Source organism: Grammomys surdaster, unplaced genomic scaffold (assembly GCF_004785775.1).
Source record: "Grammomys surdaster isolate TR1022 unplaced genomic scaffold, NIH_TR_1.0 243, whole genome shotgun sequence".
Lineage (NCBI taxonomy): Eukaryota > Metazoa > Chordata > Mammalia > Rodentia > Muridae > Grammomys > Grammomys surdaster.
In genome coordinates, this window is record NW_021604688.1 from 4,712,832 (window position 1) to 4,730,678 (window position 17,847).

Below are 17,847 nucleotides of genomic sequence, written 5' to 3' on the forward strand. Positions count from 1 at the left end.
ATGCTACCTTCTGTGCTTTCACGTCACCAAGCAGCTTTGGCCTTCACGACAAATCTATCCTAAAACTGTTAAGACTGACATTCCACCCAGAGGTTACTCCCCCTTTACCTCCCCTAAGAGTTCTGTCATCCCTGCAGGCTTTATAGAAACGTGCCACCTCAAAATCCTACTGGGAAAGAAGCCAGTCGTTAATAAATAAGTAAGGCAATTCCAAGCTACTTTATCTTAGAGCAGAGTAGTTTCCAGCTTTATTGAACAACTTGTTTCCTCTCAGCCACAGAGAAAAACCCAAACAAAAGTCCCTACATTTTCTTGTATAACTTAAAAATACATTATAGCATTACTACATATTTATACTTCAATAAATCTTAATCTATAAAGCACATTTCTTATAATTGTTATCAGGAAATCATGAGCAAGCTTCATTCTGCCTCATTTTACCAGCTGCCTGGCATTTATTACTGCTTTTCAACAGGCTCACGCAAAAATCTCACTTTTCATGGTAAAATTTGACAAAGCACTAGATATGACCCAAATCACTGGAGGTATTAAATACCTGTACTTCCATGGATAATTTTCCATGTAACAATGCCTGTCTTATATAAAAAAGCCTCTTCTCTCACCCAATGCTTTAACTTTCCATAGTCTTCCATTAAACAGTAGAGCCACAGTACTTGGATTCTTAGCCAAGGCATACAGAATCCTTCTACTAAAATGTATTACTTTTAATACATTTTTTAAAAAAATGTGTTAAGACTGTAAATTTAAAAAAAAATCAACTCTGACAGTTAATAAACTAGTTATTAATAGTTTAGTTGTTTAAAGTACAGTCCATTCAACATGTAGTTACAGCCACAATGCTACTAGAAATGATGTCTGCATTTTTAAGATTCATTAATTTTAAAACTAAAAGAGTGTGTCATGAGCTCACCTGTGAAGAATGCTAAGAGCTGACTAGCTAGCTCTCTGAGCCAACGTCTCCCTCCAAACACAACATACTGGCAAGAGAACTACAACTCTGGGGCTCTCAGAGGTGACCTGGGAATGCTGATGGGGAAACCCCTTATGACTTACAGTGGAACAAATACCTACCTATGTACGGTAGGATTACAGTACCTAGCACAGTGCATTGTCGGTAAAAATGTTTAATAATAAATGTGTGGCTGTTTTAGCCTGGTGTTCAACCCTTTTGTACCAAAGGAATAAAAATAGCAAACCTGATATTACTGCCTACCCCATCAAGGAATGTCCTATCCTTAACCAGGATGAGGCAAATGAGTTAGACGGCTGAGTTTCTCTAAAAGCCATGTCAACATCACTACACTCTTCCTTGGTGTCTTTACCATCACTTTTACAACTGTCTGTTTTTACACAGGAAAACCACTTTAATTAGTAAGATTCCCACAAGTTAGATAAAATCACTTTTCGTTTTCCTGCGGGATGACTGTACCTAAGTGACATGCTTCACTGGGTACTTTCCCCAGTGTGTCCCCTCCACTCATTGAAGTTCTGCTACCATTACTCATCTGAGATCTTAAGGCTCATCTGACTCCGAGGCTTTGGCCTTTATCTTCTATTTTCTCAAAAATACACAACCTGAACAAAAGGAAACTAAGCTTTCAAGGATGTTTCTAAATCTTGAAGATGGGCTTTTAGACTTTACAATTCCTGTGTTGCCTTTTAAAATAAAAAGGTGTGCACCCTCACAGAACAACACTCCAATGACCAACACAGAAACAGTAGCTGTCTGAAAAAGGGACAAAGAATCAGGTAGCTCATTACTTGGGGAGAAAAAAAGAGAATATAAACATCACATGGAGAATTTATGTTTAACACCTGAATTACTTAAAATTTCAGTTTCTAGGCAGGTATAACACCATTTCTTTCAAGATAATAATGGTGAAAGTTTTTTTTTTTTTTTTGTATTTCCCAGTGCATTTTCTCAGTCAACGGGGAAAAATAGATTCCATATCTCTTCATGTTTTTAATTTTGTCTTCATTTCTGAAGAAAAAGACCTGAGTGCTAATTGTTTCCTCCTAATTTCTTAAACCTTCACAACATTCAAAAGTTTTTCTGCATTGTGTCTTCTCTGATGTCTAAAAAGATTTGAGCTCTGACTATAGGATTTCCCACACTGAACACATTCATAAGGTTTCTCCCCAGTGTGGATTCGCTGATGATTAATGAGCCCAGAATTCTGGCTAAAGGCTTTCCCACATTCAAGACATTTGTAGGGTTTCTCTCCGGTATGGACTCTCTGGTGTTGCACAAGGATGGAACTTCTGCTGAAGGCTTTTCCACATTCAACACATCCATAGGGTTTCTCCCCACTGTGGATTCTCTGATGAAGAATGAGGGCAGAACCCTGACTGAAGTGTTTCCCACACTCGTCACATATGTGTTGTTTCTTTCTAGAAGGATTTTTCTTTCTTTCAAACCTGCCCTTGGGAAAACAGGTTTCTCCATATTTAAAAATCTGAGATACACCTATATTGAGAGTGCCTGGAACTTCATGAGACTCTCCCGCTGAAGCAATCTCCTGCTTTGGAGCCAGTGCTCCATTTTCTGTCGTGGCATCATCATCTGAAATAGAGAAAATGTAAACATCACTCCATCCCTAGTTGGAGAGAAACGAACTTGAAGGAAAAAAGTGGGTTTTGTTGTTGATGTTGAGACAAGGTCTCACTATGCACCTGCTGCCAGCCTCAAACTCACTATGTAGACCAGGCTTTCCTCAAATTCAGAGATCTGCCTGCCTCTGCTTCCCAAATGCTGGGATTAAAAGTGTGTGCCACCACGCCTGGCCAAAAAAAAAGTTTCATGAACTAAAAATAAACAGTTTGTGTACATCTATGAATACATAAGGTTGACTACTCTCAAAAAAACAAAAAACAAAAACCAGCAAGATTATGAAGTTAATGAGCTAATGGCATGATAGCAAAATGACACAAAGGGTTTTATCTAAATTTAACATAGGGGCTAGAGAGATGGCACAGCCATGAAGAACATTTGATCCTTCAGAAGACTCAGGTTCAGTTCCCAGCATAGGTGCTGGGAAGCTCACAAGCACCACAACTCCAGCTATAGGGGATCCAACTTGTTCTGACCTCTTTGGATACCCGAACAAGTAACATACACATACATACATATAATACACACATTAAAAAAATAGATCATCAGATAAAGGGGGAGGAAAGCAAACTGATATGGTTAGGTCTGAAAAAAAACTTTGAAAAAAAAATTAGAAACGTTTTTTTGTTGTTGTTGTTTTTGTTTTTTAAGAAATTACATCAAAATAAAGGTATAACATAAAAAATCTGTCAAACAGGTTAGTAGTAGTAGCTACTGCTGAAATAGGTCAGTATGTCACAGCCAATACTGAACTTAGAGCAGAACACAGGAGTCCTGATGAAAAAAAAAGCCAAGAACTGGGTGTGGTGACTTACACCTTTAACTCCAACACTAACGGGAAGGCAAGGAAGGGAAGATGAACTCAACACCAGTTCCAAGAACAAAGCAAGTTCCAGTCAGGGCCACAAAGTAGGACCAAGTCTCAAAGAATAAGACAAAAAAGCTAAGGCTAATCTGAGGGCAGCCTATGTTAACTAAAGTCATGACACTTAAAACTTCAATATACAATAAATGAAGGTTCCCTATTAAGGAAACTTGTTCAAACTTGGAATTTGTTGTGACAGCTAGAAAAATTGTTTGTCTTAGAGAGATGTGTCTAGAAAAAAAGCCTCGGGTTTTTTTTTTTAAAGTGGCAGCACTGTTTGCCCACAGGCAGGGGTAAGAACAAGTCTCACCAACAACTTTTCTGGAACTTTTTAAGAGTAGAAAGTGGACAGTTGTCACACAATGAGCAGCAGCACTCAGAAGCCACCAGTGATAGATGATAGCAAGGTTAGTCAAGTGAGAAAGCAGAAGAGAGGGAGAGCAAAGGGCCTGAGGGTCATGAGGTTACATACTTGAAAAGTCAAATATGAAGGGTAGGTGGACATATGACCTGAAATAAATGAAATGTTCTGGATGTGGAAGCAACTAGATTGCTAAATTGAGGCCAACAGAGGGAAAATATTCTGACATTTAGGAAGAGGACACGTTTTCTATCCATGAAAACATATCCTGAAAGGACAAGTACAGTTTCTGAACTTTCCAATGGAACAAGGTCCCAGTGTTGCAGATTAAACCTGTACCCAGTTCTGATTTGTAGTACCACTCCCTCTCAGGAGAAGAACACTGCTCATAGGTTAATTTGTGGCATGCTAGTATTCCACCTACCTCAAGGACTGACTCCTGAAGCAATCTCAAACAAAACGTCACAGAGACAAACCACAGTATAACAAGTTTAGTATATACTAGATCGTACATGGCCATTAGTACCAGTATATTCCAATGCTCTCTCCTGACTGGACAGTACATGCACACACTTGTACACAACTTACACATAAGTTTTAAAAGACAGATAAATCTGTTTAAAGTTTTTTGAGGGGGCTGGAGAGATGTTCAGTGGTTGAGCACTGGCTACTCTTCCAGAGGACCCAGGTTTAATTTCCAGAACCCACAAGGAAGCTTACAACCATCTGTAACTCCAGCTCCAGGAAATTTGACATCATTTTCTGACTTCCAAGGGCACCCAACAAGCACATGCTACATACACACACATAAAGACAAATACCCATATACATAAATTATAAAGGAGAAAAAGAAAGTTTCTTAAAATATTCTAGGTAGAATATTGAAGCAAAAAACAAATAGCTGGAATTTTAGGAAAACTTCAGTGATACAGTAAACAAAAAGCTGAAGGCGGTTTCAGATAAATTCACCATATCAATACGGTTAGGCACGAAACTGAAAGCAAAAGCCCATGAAACAGACGGCAGCTAAGCAATCCCATCAACAAAACAGACTTGGTCTCCAGGTACTGGCTGAGAAATGCAGACGTAAGCCCAATATGGGCAGGTTTTTATGAAAGAAGACTGCAAAAAAGCTACAGATGTTAGTGTTTGGGAGTAAAAACTACCTGAGGCCACTGAATCAATCATCAGAAAAAGTCAAGCTCTTAATGCATAGGTATTTCTAAAACAGCAGATTAAAAGGGTTTTGCCACAAGAACAAGCAAAGCACTCTGGGAAAAGGCCACATGGTGTCCTGGTCCTCACCACAGTGCCTCAGAGAGTGGAGTTCCCAGGATGCCCACTTGAGCTGGTTCTCTACAGCATCAAGCTCAGAACTTGGTAATCCCTGAGCGTCTTCTTGAGATGCTATCTCTTCTACAAGCACTTCCCGTTTCCGCCGACGGAGAGAAACCTGAAAACAAGATTTTAGTTTGGTTGAGAAGGAATTCTGACACTAAGCACACATAACACAAGCTATACAAAAAATACAAGAATCCTAGCTTGCAGCGCAGTAGAGGTATTGCAGAGTTGCAAGGAAACTGGAGGGAGGTATAAACATACTTCTAACGTAGCCAAGTCAAGTTAATTCAGCAGTTTGTCTACTGCTATGTTAGTGTTTCTGCCTTGGGAAAATGAGGCGAGCATGCTCACCGGCTGTCCAGGGTCATCAAGTTCACTCTCCAAGTCCTCTAGAACAGCCACCGCCTCCTCTCCATTCTCTGGGTGATGCTCTCGAACCCAAGTCTGGAGCTCCTTGGGAAGGATGGCAACAAACTGCTCCAAAACTACCAGCTCCAGTATCTGCTCCTTTGTGTGTGTCTCTGGTCTGAGCCACAGGCGGCACAGTTCTCGGAGCTGGCTCACTGCCTCTCGAGGTCCTGGTGAATCCTGGTATCCAAATTGCCTGAACCGCTGCCGGAAAATCTCTGGGTCAGGGAGATGGTTCCAGGAAATGCTCGATCCCGCTTCACCATCGGGATCTTCCTCTAGTTTCACTCTCAGAATTTTTTCTTCTTCATCTGGATTTGGGATGATAAGTACTGAATCTTCTTCCACTGACTGTGCAGACATCCTGTTACAATACTTCAAGAAAAGGCAATCGAGGCAAGATATAGACCTCAGAGAAATACCTTGTTTTCTTCAAAAGTACTCCTAAGGTATAAGAAATAAAAGATACATAAATCACCAAGTATCCCATGATATTCAAAAGCAGCAGAAAAAAAGGTATGTTGTTTTATTGGTTTAAAAACTCCAATCAATAACCTATACTAATTGAAATACTACCGTAGTTGGTAAACTACAGCCAATCTAGCCTGCTGCCTATTACACCATCCACAGATAAGTAGTGTAAAAATGTTAATGACTAAAAAGCACAGAAACATTTCATGTTGAGAAAATATGATACATCTGTCTAGGACCAGCAAGGTTACTCAGTTGGCAAAGCCCTGCTGCCAAGCCTGATGACCTGAGTCTGACGACCAACATGTACAGAAGTGTAAACTTACTTCTACAAGTGTGGTCTTCACAAGTGGGACATGACAAGTGCATGTCCCACACACACAAATAAGATGTAAAAATGTTTTTAAAAGTGATTTAATTTCATGTGCACTGGTGTTTTTGCTTGCAAGTATGTCTGTGTGAGGATGTCAGACCCCTTGGAACTGGAGTTACAGATAGTTGTGAACTGCCATGTGGGTGCTGGGAATTGAACTTGGGTACTCTGGAAGAGCAGCCAGTGCTCTTAACCACTGAGCCATCTTTCCAGCCCCATTAATATGATTAAATTTTGTATATATAAGTCATTAAATTTAATCGTGGTTCAGGGATGTAATGGTAGAGTTGACAGCATTCAATGATTTCAGCTAAAACAATATAATATTTACTATCTTGCCCTTTCTAGAAAAAAAAAGATTGCCAATTTGTGTCATATAGCCAACAAAGGGTAATTTAATAACCTAAAGAATCCAGGTAAGAAATAGTTTACCTCAGTGTTCTCCAAATGTGCTGAAGCTTGGGACTCCTTGTTTCAGCAGTTAAGAAGGTATTCCCTTGCAGTGGACCCTGGTTTATTTCCCAGCACCACAAACCTCTCTCTTCTCACCTCCTTAGGCACCAGGCAAACACACCAGCAAGTATACATAAAATAACAAACTAAATATTCAGAAGGGTAGGACACACAAAACATGTTTTTTGCCATTTATTTTGTGTTGGAACATATCAGCACAGGCGTGGAGGTCAGAGGACAACAGGCAAGAGTTAGTTCCCTCCTTTTGCTATGTGCAATCTGGGATCTTGGGCAGATCAACTTCGCCCCCAGCCTGAACCCCCTGGAATTACCGACTATCCAGGGAGCTTACACATCTACACATCGTGCTCTACTGCTGAGCTAACGCTCAGAATTGTGTATAAATGCTATGTTATTTGTTTAGGAACTCCCTAAACCTAAAATATATGTGAAGAATGTTAACTTGTAGCTAGGTATGTGTCCTAAATCTGTAACCTCAACACTAGCAGAGCAAGATAGTCCTCGTCTACATGGCCAGGCCAACCTGGGCTAGTAGATCTTGTCACAGGCTTTCTTTACACAGTTCAGTAACAGATCACATAACACTGGGGAAGAAACAATTTTACATAGCATGCAAATATTACCCAGGCTTCCACCACACCATCCATACAAGCATCAACCGCAGCAAATTCTATTAGGAAAAAGCACTCACAACTTCTCACAGTGGACGGGAGGCTTTTCCTCGGGCAGCTTCCCCTAGCTTTTCCTTTGGGGAAATTTGAGCTACTTTCTGATCCTTTTGGTATCTGCAAAATCATAACCGTGCTACAGTTTACAGCTACTGTTTGTTTATCAGAGCCAAGAAAGAACCTAAAAACCAGAAACTTTAGAAAACCTTATTGAAACCGGTCAAGATGAAGACAAACGATCAGAAAATGCTGTATCAAACTGACAGGTCATATAGATAGATACTCAGAAGTGGGATGTCCTGATAACAAAATCAAAGTTATTCGTTCTTATTCCTGGACCCGACTTTATCAACAGCTCAAGTATTTCTACGTAATAGAAACTGCTTTTTCTTTTACTTTGTATTGCACCAAGCTCATGGGATGTGGAGGAACGCCGTCCGGCACTCGGCGGGATCCCAGTCTTCAGCGACCTCCCGCCTCACGGCGCCCAGCCTGTCCCAGCTACTCCGACGACCTCTTCCCAGCATTCACCAAGAAGGGCCGCAGAGGCCCCAGAACCACCCCGCCACACAGGAAAGGCACTTCCGCCCTGGACTGGCGGGACTACAAATCCCAGCAGGTTGTGCGCGACCGCCGGCTCCCATCTCGGCTTGAGCGTCTCCCAGAATCCTCCGCGAACCGCCAGAGCCTCGAAATAGAACAAAACCGGCCGTGGGGGAGGGGAAAGCAGCCGGCGAGGCTGCGGGCGCAGGAGGCGCTGCGGACCCCCGAAGTGCAGCAGGCCGCCGCGGCCCTTTCGCCGTTTCGCCGCGGCCTTCTATGCGCACGCCCCGGATGCCGAGCGACACCGGCCTCTGGGCCCCTACCCGCGCCCCCTCCTCCTCGAACCCTACCCCCGCGCGCCGCTGACCTCTGGCTCGGGACCCTCCGCAGCCTCGTCGTCCCGGGCAGACGCAGCGCCGCCGCTTACAGCCGCTTCCCACAAGCCCCCGGCGCGCACGGCTTCCGGTCCTCAGGACGAGGGGCGGGAGGGAATGGGGGAGCCGAAGCCCGGAGTTGCCATGGGGACGCGCGGTGAGCGGGGGAAGTGCGGCTGGATGACAATGGCCGCATTGAGGCTGCGCTTGGCCTGGCGCCTCTCACTGAGTGACTGTTGCTCTCTGTTCCACTTCAGAGAAAGGAAAGGGGAGCGGGAGGACCGTGGCGGCAGTTTCACAAGTGTCCGGTGCTCCTCGCTTGAACCCTCTGGTGTAGCTAACGAAAGTGAACATTTCTGAAAATGTACCATAATCGTGTCAGGCACCGTCGCTGTACTCTACGTGTAAATCGTTTAATATACCCTTGAAACCCCTTTGGGCCCTGAAACAAGGTTTGCCTCAAACCATCGTCTTCCACTAACTTACGACAGATTATCAAAGAAACAAGATGAAACTAGTTGAGACCTTTGGCTAGTTGTCACAGAGAATTGCAGAATATATGTATGCTGGTTGTTTAATGCCAAAAAGCAGCTGCAGGCATAATCTCTTAGACCACTTTATTCCTCTTTTAAAAGTCTTCCAGTGGATCCCAGCTACTTTAACTATGACATTAAAAATTTGTTAGGTTGTCCTGTAGGCCGTCTATGGTCTCCTTTTCCTTCTGACCGTGCCTCACCAGGGCTTATTGTGCAGCCTCAGCCTCACTGACCAATGAATGCCTTTCTTCCAGGTGTCTTCCATATGTTGTGGACACCTTTAGAAGAGATCTCTTTACTGAGCTGTGCTTTGTTTGAAAGTCCTGTAAAAGTTGGGTCTGCTCTGTCCTGGTTACCACAGTACCTACACCTATTTTCAGGCTGGTACATAGAAAATAAGTACACTTTGAAAAGATGAATGAATTGTGGGCTGGTCACATTGCATGCAGCCTTTGCTAGGTCACATGTCAAGTCTCAGAAATTGCACAAAAGAGCTCTCTTTTGGAAAAAGTCTTGTTAGAAGCATAGGTCAAGTTTGCAGAACATTTAACGGTCCTCAAGCTTTGCCCTGTTGTCTCATTCAGGAGAGGGCCTCTGCTGGGTTAGTGAATGAGAACAGTAAACAAGCAGCTGACAGAATAGCAAGACTTCCCGTTCCAGCCAGAGCTCACCTTTCCATAACCCCTGTAACTTTTCTCTCTTCACTGTGAGGTCTTTTTACCCTCGGGTTTGGCTATAGCCAGAATCCGGCTTGGCTGTTCTCTGCAACCTTCTCTCTATTGTGACTACTAAGAGCTAACTCAAAGCATATTTTGTTTTATTTCTTTAAGAGATTTTATAGCAAATTAATACTAAAAAACAAAAATAATAAACATACTCAAGTAAAAACAGGACATGTTGTAAGGCTTTGCCTTTTGATCCACTCTCAGTAGCGAATGGGACCCATCGTGGGAATTCCCTTATAACATTACTTCTCTGCAGGCGCCCGCTCTGGAGAACTGTCATTTCAAGCCCCATGAGGACTTTTTTCCAGAATGGTAACCCTTCTTGTCTTCTTAAAAATGTAGGCAAACTGGAGCATGGTGGAGCTGGAAAGACAGTCAGTTAAGAGCTTGAACTGCTGTTTAGCAGCTCATAGTTTGCTTCCTTGCTCACAACTACCTGTCAATGCAGCTCAGGGAATCCAACAACCTCTTCTGTCTCTACCACACTTGCACACACATGGCACATACACAACACACAGTCACACACATACACACATTTAAAAGATAATGTTAAAATATTTAGAGCATCCTGTTCCTCTGAGCAGCCCAAGTTAGGGAGTGGTCTCATATCAGAGTTGAGGACCTTGCAATCCACACAGGCCTCATAGCTGAGGCCTAGTGGAATATCAGATCCTGTTGGAACAAGATAGATGGGAGGCTTGTGAGTACTTACCACAGGACCATTTTCCTTCCATGCCTCCCTATGAGGTGGTTTTGACACCATTTCACCCACTCTTAGGTACTGATGACACTGCCTTGCCTTCCTAGTTTAGGTATAAACTTTGAAACCCAAATTGGTGTCCCAGCAATGAGATGTTCTATAATTCATTTTGCTCCTTTTATTTCGATATTGTTTGGCTGTAAGAAACAATATTTTGCAGATCTAGCACCTTTGGCTGATCTTGCTTGCATTTTGTTTTTGTAGAACTCAATCTACTCAGTGATACACACTTTTAATCCCAGCTTTTGGGAGACAAGGGCAGGCTGATCTACATATTAACTTCTAAGCCAGCCAAGGCACCATGCTGAGACCCTGTCTCAACCTAAAGAGGCTCATTTCTAATTTTTTTTAAGATTTATTTTTAGTTTTAATTATGTGTATATGTGTGTTACTGTGCAGATGTGTGTAGGCACCCTTGGCGGTCAGAAGGCATCAGGGCATCAGATTGATTACCTAGAACTGGAGGTACAGGCAGTTGTAAGCTACTTGACATCGGCATTCGGAACCACACAGACCCCTGCCAGAGCAGTATGAGCGCTTAAACACTCAACTATCTTTCCAGCCCAAAGATTTATTTACTTTTTTTTATGAGTTGGGTGTTTTGCCTGCAGTGTGTATGTATGTGCACCACATGTGTGGCTGGTGCCCTTGGTGGCTAGAAGAGGCATTGGATCCTCTGGAATTGGAGTTACAGATGGTTGTAAATTGCTGGTAACCTAATCTGGGTCCTTTGGAAGAACAGCTAGTGCTCTTAACTGCTGGGCCTCATTTCTTTACCAGCTAAATCTTTTTAACCTTGCTTTGTCTTTATAAAAATGTCTCATTTATTAATTGGCAAAAATAAGCCAACCGAAAACAGCAACAGGCATTATCTGGGTGCCAGAGTCTTAGAAATGAAAATGAAGTAAAATGAAGTTAAGATTCTTTTAAGAGGACTGACTTGCTAGGAAAAAGTAAGACTAGAAAGTATTTCTCAGGAATTGTCGAAGTGCTACAGTAAAAAGAGCAGAATAGCAGCAGAGAGTGATTCGTGCTGAGAGGGGGGCCGGCACCCTGAGAGGATGGGCAGAGTCATGAATGGAACCACCCCATAGACAGTTTGTATGAACAGGCTTGATTTTGTTTTTTAGGTCTTTTTAAAAAAGGTTTCTTACTTATGTGTATGTTTGTGTACACCGTGTGCAAGCAGGTATTTGTGGAGGTCAAACGCACTGAGCCCTGGGATGCTTGGAATGAGAATAGCTCCCATAGGCCATATGCTTGAATGCTTGGTCTCCAGTTGGTGGAACTGTTTTTAAAGGATTAAGAGGTGGCCTTGTTGGAGGAGTTGTGTCACTAGGGTGGGCTTTGAGTTTTCAAAATTGTAGTCCCAATTAAATAGCTGGTGCACTTGCTCATCCATTCCCCTTAATCCTGCCATCTCTCCCACTTCCCACCCCTCTGTGCCTCTGGCTTATGGCTCACATATAAGCACTTAGCTGCAGCTTCACCATCATGGCTGCCTACCTGTTGCCAGACTCCCTGCCATGATGGTCGTGGGATCTACTACTCTCTGGGATCCTGAGCCCCAAATTAAATGCTTTCCTTTATATGTTGGCTTGGTCGTGGTGCTTTGTCACAGGAGTAGGAAAGTAACTACAGCAAGACAGCAACACTAAGTCCCTGGAGTGGCTGAGAGCTTCCTGGACTCGAGTGAATCCCAGTAGTCAAACTGCCTGAATTTCTGGCAGAACGTCTCTAGGCTCCAGAGCTGCACCCTTTGGGGCACCAGTCGGACCTTGGGTTCAGACCACAGGCCTGCTCTTCTGTCTTTCCTATGAGAATACCATCAGGCTTGTCCAGGGTTTGTAGAAAGCATGTTGATGATTTTTTTAACTTTGCAGATTAGGGCTATTAGTCTTAATCCCACAAGTGTATGATTCTCCTTATACACTCCTAAAACACACTAAAAGGTACTACCAAAACACAGTAAAGATAGAACTAGAAACAAGACGAGGGACAAAACGTCTTCTTACAACTAAACAATTAAGATCAGAAACTCAAGACTACAGAAAATCTGGCCCTTGTCCTTAATACCAACCGTTTTCAAGGATTCCTTTCTTAAGACTGCCAAAGAGCTAGATCTCATCAACTTATGTATGTGATTTCCAACTTCTGAGAATCCCTTGCCCAGAGAGGGTGATGCAATGGTACAATATGAGATCAGCCAGGACTGTAAAGGACCTGCCAGAGAACAGGGACAAGAGGGGACTGAGAAGAACGTGCCCCCTGTTCTCCCTGGAGCACGTTCAAAGAGCCCAAAGAAATAGCCCCACGGGAAAAAGACTTTTCTGTGGATTTTTCAGTTTCTGGTAACTGTTAAAACTATCATTTATGGGGGATAGTGTCCAGGGCCTTTTGTATAGGAGGCACGTGTTCTACCTCCAGCCTCAACAATATTATTTTGGTGTTAAAAGAATCATTTTTTAAAAAAGCAATCACATATTCCTCATCTTAATGTTTCCTAATTTTATAGTGTTATTTCTCATTTTCACCATCACTGTTTTTAGTTACTTTATTGTTGAGTCCTCACCTTCTATCTGTGTTTCTGTATTACAAATACTGCTAGCAGGCACATCTTTTGAACACATGTTTTTTTTCGTCCTGATTATTGGCTTCAAGTATATATCCCAAGGCAGCTACATATTGGAGTCCAAGGAATGGGGCAAATCTTGCCTTGTTGTATATTACCAAATAAATTACACAACAGAATATCAGTCACAGTGTCGCCAGCAACACAACACTTTGTCAGGGCAGCAGTTTCTGCATATATTGCTTTGCTAACAAAAAGGAAAACCATTTTTAGTCTATGAATCACTAGTAATCAAAATTTAAAATATAGAGAGTATAACAGTGTAAGTTCAGCCACACGTCATATGCACATCTTCCCAGTGCCACTGTTCTCCCTCTTTATATAGCCTGAGGCCTTATCCTGCCCCAAGACAGGGGCAATATAGCTGTGACATGAGTAAGCCTGAGGTTTTATAAACTTATGTTACCAAATAATACCTTTGCACAGAAACATGATAGCATGCAAACCGTGACAGAAGACAGAGGTTTTGCTCTGTTCTACAGCACTTACTAAAACTTAAGTCTCATAAGCCTCCCTATACAGCCGGAGAAGGCTACGTTTATCGTCATGTTGTAAAAGAGGAATCGTTCCCAGGGCCTAAGGGGTCGAGTGCCACCCTGAATAACGAAGTAACAGTGGTCCAACACAGAGTAAGAGGCCCACAACAGCCAAACCTGATGAGTCCTAGGTCAGACAAAGAAATGGGGCTGACATCTCTATGGATGGGCCATAGAGGTTAAGGCTGGCTTCTGGAAATCACAGGAGAGAAGCCTGTTCAGCACTTTGGAAGGAATCACAACTGCTCCCAATTCTCCACCTGAGATGATGGAACAGATGACCCAACATCTGAAGGAACAGGGTCAAAGAGCAAAGGCTTCCCCATCCGGAGCCAGGACCTGGGGGGTCCAATGTGCCTCCTGTGCCAAGAATTACCTCGGCCAGCAGTAGGGGCGCAGAGAACATAGGACAGCCTGGTGCAGGTTGAGTGTACATTGGAAAATAAGAGAGATGATGTTCCAGTCTGGAAACCCAGGGAAAACCTACTCCATGCGGCTTCAGGCCTTGGGGCCTGATTGGAGGCACATTCCAGATGTCAGAGCAGTTGCCATGGAGACCAGCTGCCCTTGGTTTGGAATTTGGTGCAGACAAGGGATAAGCTGGGTAGACTTGATGAACCTTAGTGAGTTCAGGGAGGGCCCATTCCTTGCTCAAATAAAACCATCGTCATTTCTCAGAGTTCTGTCAACAGCTAGATAAAGTTACAGAAAACAAACCCCAAAGACCTGGGCTCATGTAAAATCACAGAAACTGGGAGGCTGCTGGGGTTTGTCACAGTTTGCTGGTCCCATCTGTACATTAAATGTGGCTATGCTCCAGATATCAATGTTTTAATGAAGTGGTCTGACACATAGTCAAACATCTACCCCCTTTTATACACAGAACATAGTGGCCCTGTTTAAAAAAAGAATAAAGAACCAGCCTATACCATTTACTTTGTCACTAGAACATTTGTTTTTTATATCCTCAAAAATCTTTAAATGCAGTCGATTTGATAAATAAGTTTGGGACTAAATGTAGTTTCTTCCTCTGCCAGCCTGCTTTAAGGCGCTGGAGACAATTCCACAATTGCTCTCAGCTTACAACTGAGTTGGGATATGAATTCCTGAACATCACTTTTATTTCATCTGGGGCCTCAGCTTCCTGCATGGAGCCTTACATATCCAGGCAGCCCTTTCCTCCTCAGGTGCCATCACACCTCTCTAGAAGACACTTAGAGACACACTGAGTGGACTTTTAGCTGGTGGTAATACACCCCTTTAATCCCAGAACTCAGGAAGCAGAGGTAAGCAGATCTCTGAGTTCTAGGCCAGCCTGGCCAGGGGATACATGGAAAAACTCTGTTTAAAAAAAATGGAAGAGCCAGGTGGTGGTGGCGCACGCCTTTAATCCCAGCACTTGGGAGGCAGAGGCAGGCGGATCTCTGAGTTCGAGAGTTCGAGGCTAGCCTGGTCTACAGAGTGAGTTCCAGGACAGCCAGGGCTACACAGAGAAACCATGTCTCAAAAAAAAAAAAACAAAACAAAACAAAAAAAAAAACCTGAAGAAAAGTCTACTTTTACTTCGTCCATACTGCTCTGCCCCCTGCGACGCATCCGCAGGCCCGCGAGCCTTCAGTTGTATTACCGTACTCTCTTGTCCTGATCATCCTACCCAACAGACCCTCTAATTCTACAATCCCTCAGGTTACCAAAACCCCTGTCCACCTTTACTTCCTGCCTTTCCATACTGTGGGCTCCCTGTGAACTGGCTCACCAATTCTACCCATAGCTCCTCAACTACTAATGAGGCCCAGTGTGGATCTCAAATCTGACTTTTCCTTTAATCCTCTATGGAGCCAACTGCCACCAAAGGTCACAGGCATCTTTAATGAGCCATAAACTACTCCTCACCTCTGATTCTCCTGTTCTCTATTTCTGGGCCAACCACACCATCTATTCATTCTTTCCAAAAGAAACATGGGCTCTCTGATGATGCCTTTCACTTGAATATGTGTCAGGCCGAGCCTATGTGTGTTCACCCTTTTGCTTGCTATGTCCGTTGTTCCCTATATGGTGACTGGCACATCGGTCTCTCCTGAAATCCATGCTTTACAAGTATTAGACACACGTGAGAAATAGACAGGTCATAAGAGTCAGTTTCTCATAAGTCGTGGCATCCTGAGCGCAAACTACATACCGATGAATGAGAAATTTTATTTTATTGGTAATGAGAGCCCAAAGTAAATCAAAAGGAGATATATAATGCAAGATGTTAAATCTGAAACTGAACAGAGATGGTTAGATGTTCCATAGTTGTCAGTGAGACAGATAATCCTTAAAGAGGGCCTCACGACTCACAGAATGGCTGCAATTAGATGCAGGTTATAACAAAAGCATAATGGCGTCGTGACTTGAATGTGAACAGACGAGGAATACACATTTTATGCAATACTAAAAATACACATCTAAAAGACAGTACCACGCAATGAACGAGAGAGATGCATTAGCATTTTAGGGTCTTCTAGCTGTATTTTTAGCACAGAGTTCCATACAGTCTTGCTTCTTGTCAGTCACGGGGCTGACGAGATGATAATCCACTGACTGCTACTAAACTTTGTGGTTGGGCGGTGGTGAACGTGTGCGCATGCGCAGACTGGACTCTGCGTGTGTCCACCCTTCCCCGTCTGGTGTTACAAATACGCACCACCACCCTGGCTCTTACGTCGATGATATGATCAGAACTCAGGTCCTCACACCTGTGTAGCAAGCACTCTGCCTACGGAGTTATCTCTCCGGGCCCTGAAACTAAATTTTTAATGATGCCATATTTGGGGTATATTACCACAACAAATTACCACAAAGTATCAATGGTTTAAAACATGGCAAAAATCACCTCATGGTTTGGAGAATTGCTAGGAGTCTTCAGTCAAGGTGTTAAAGACCACACTAAACTGAAAACAGAAGGAACTCACTTCCGGTTCCCAATGCTCGCTGGTGGTAATTGCCAGCAATCCTCTCCATCCCTTGGCTTGTAGCAGCAGAGGCCCAGTCTCTGCCTCGGCTGCTCTCCTCGCTGGCTGCATATTACTTTCTCATTTTTTTCTCTTAAAAAAGTTACCATACAGTCGGGCTTCATTTAACTCATTCCACAAGCAAAAGACCATTTGCAAATAAAATCACATTTATGCGTCCTACATAGACCAGAATTGGCGGGGTGGGGTGGAGGACGAACAGTTCACTAAAATTAATATTTATTTGGTTCTTTTTCAAGTGAAATGGGCCCCATAAGGCAGTCTCTTCTGTGGCAGAAGACGTAATATTATGATGTGCCACTAGAAGGCGCAAAAGAGCCGTGACTGAGTTCCTACAGGACTCAGCATCTGCTCTCTGACAGCCCACGCATGGCTGTTTTAGGCAGTTTTGCTATGCAGTGCCTCCCTGAGCTACCTGGCTGTATTTGGTTTTCCCTTGCACCTTAGAGGGAAGATTTCTGGCAAGTTCCAGGGGGCAGGTTTCCAGTCACTTTGAATATCATGGCCCAACTTTGGCTTTTCAGCTGTCTAGTAAGCCATGATTGTACACTATGGTGCCAGGCAGGCAAGATTACCAACGTGGTGAATACTAGCAGCTGGAACTGGAAGCATGTAGCACACCACCTGGCTGTATGTGAAGTTAAAAGATGTTCATTTGCTACTAACCAGATTCCAGGTAGGTACTTCCAGTCCAAGGTCACTTAAAACGGCACACAAGCCTTGTAACCTCCCCAGCCACCTAGGTTGTTCAAAACTGCCCTATAATTCTGTACAAAGACTTTATCTTTTCTCCACCCATGGGAAGGGGTTTCTACTGACTCACAGTATTTCAGGTATCTGTTTTCTGGTCTTGTTAGTTGTCCTAAAGAAGGGAAAATTTAAATGTTCCTTAATGAGCAAACTTTCTAGAAAGTAAATCAATCTTTCTCTCACTCCCCTTAAACTCCCCCTCCCTCCAGGCTATATGCTGCCCAGGCTGGCTTTGAACTTGCTATGTAGCCAAGGATAATTTACCTCTGTCTCTACCAGGTATTATAGGTGTAAGCTACCATTTCTGTTTTGTACAGTACTGGAGATGGATTCAGGATTTTCTAAGCAAACAGTCTAACACCTGAGCTGTATCCCAGCCTCAGA

At 43.2% G+C, this 17,847-nt stretch overlaps 1 protein-coding gene across 3 annotated transcripts; it reads right to left on the reverse strand.

Moving 5' to 3' along the window:
• Window positions 1–219: 219 nt before the first annotated feature.
• Window positions 220–8,600, reverse strand: Znf24 (zinc finger protein 24). Of its 3 annotated transcripts, none has more exons than XM_028774797.1 (5): window positions 8,504–8,524; window positions 7,990–8,281; window positions 5,551–6,051; window positions 5,164–5,311; window positions 220–2,584 (listed from the first exon to the last, which is right to left on the reverse strand). In XM_028774797.1, the coding sequence occupies exons 3-5, from the start codon at window positions 5,968–5,970 to the stop codon at window positions 2,046–2,048; spliced, it is 1,107 nt and encodes a 368-aa protein (XP_028630630.1). In that variant the 5' UTR covers window positions 5,971–6,051; window positions 7,990–8,281; window positions 8,504–8,524; the 3' UTR covers window positions 220–2,045. The 3 variants fall into 3 exon arrangements, with proteins under 3 accessions (XP_028630630.1, XP_028630628.1, XP_028630629.1); XM_028774795.1 differs by having other exon boundaries at window positions 6,884–8,281; XM_028774796.1 differs by lacking the exon at window positions 7,990–8,281 and having other exon boundaries at window positions 8,504–8,600.
• Between the last annotated feature and the right edge of the window lie 9,247 nt (window positions 8,601–17,847).

Bases quoted from the DNA above. Each gene is read 5' to 3' on its own strand.
- Znf24 (XM_028774796.1), bottom strand. From the start codon at position 5,970: ATGTCTGCACAGTCAGTGGAAGAAGATTCAGTACTTATCATCCCAAAT. The intron at 5,312-5,550 runs GTGAGCATGCTC...TCTTGTTTTCAG, and splicing joins TTGATGACCCTGGACAGCCG to GTTTCTCTCCGTCGGCGGAA. The intron at 2,585-5,163 runs GTGAGGACCAGG...TCTCTATTTCAG, and splicing joins CCACTCTCTGAGGCACTGTG to ATGATGATGCCACGACAGAA.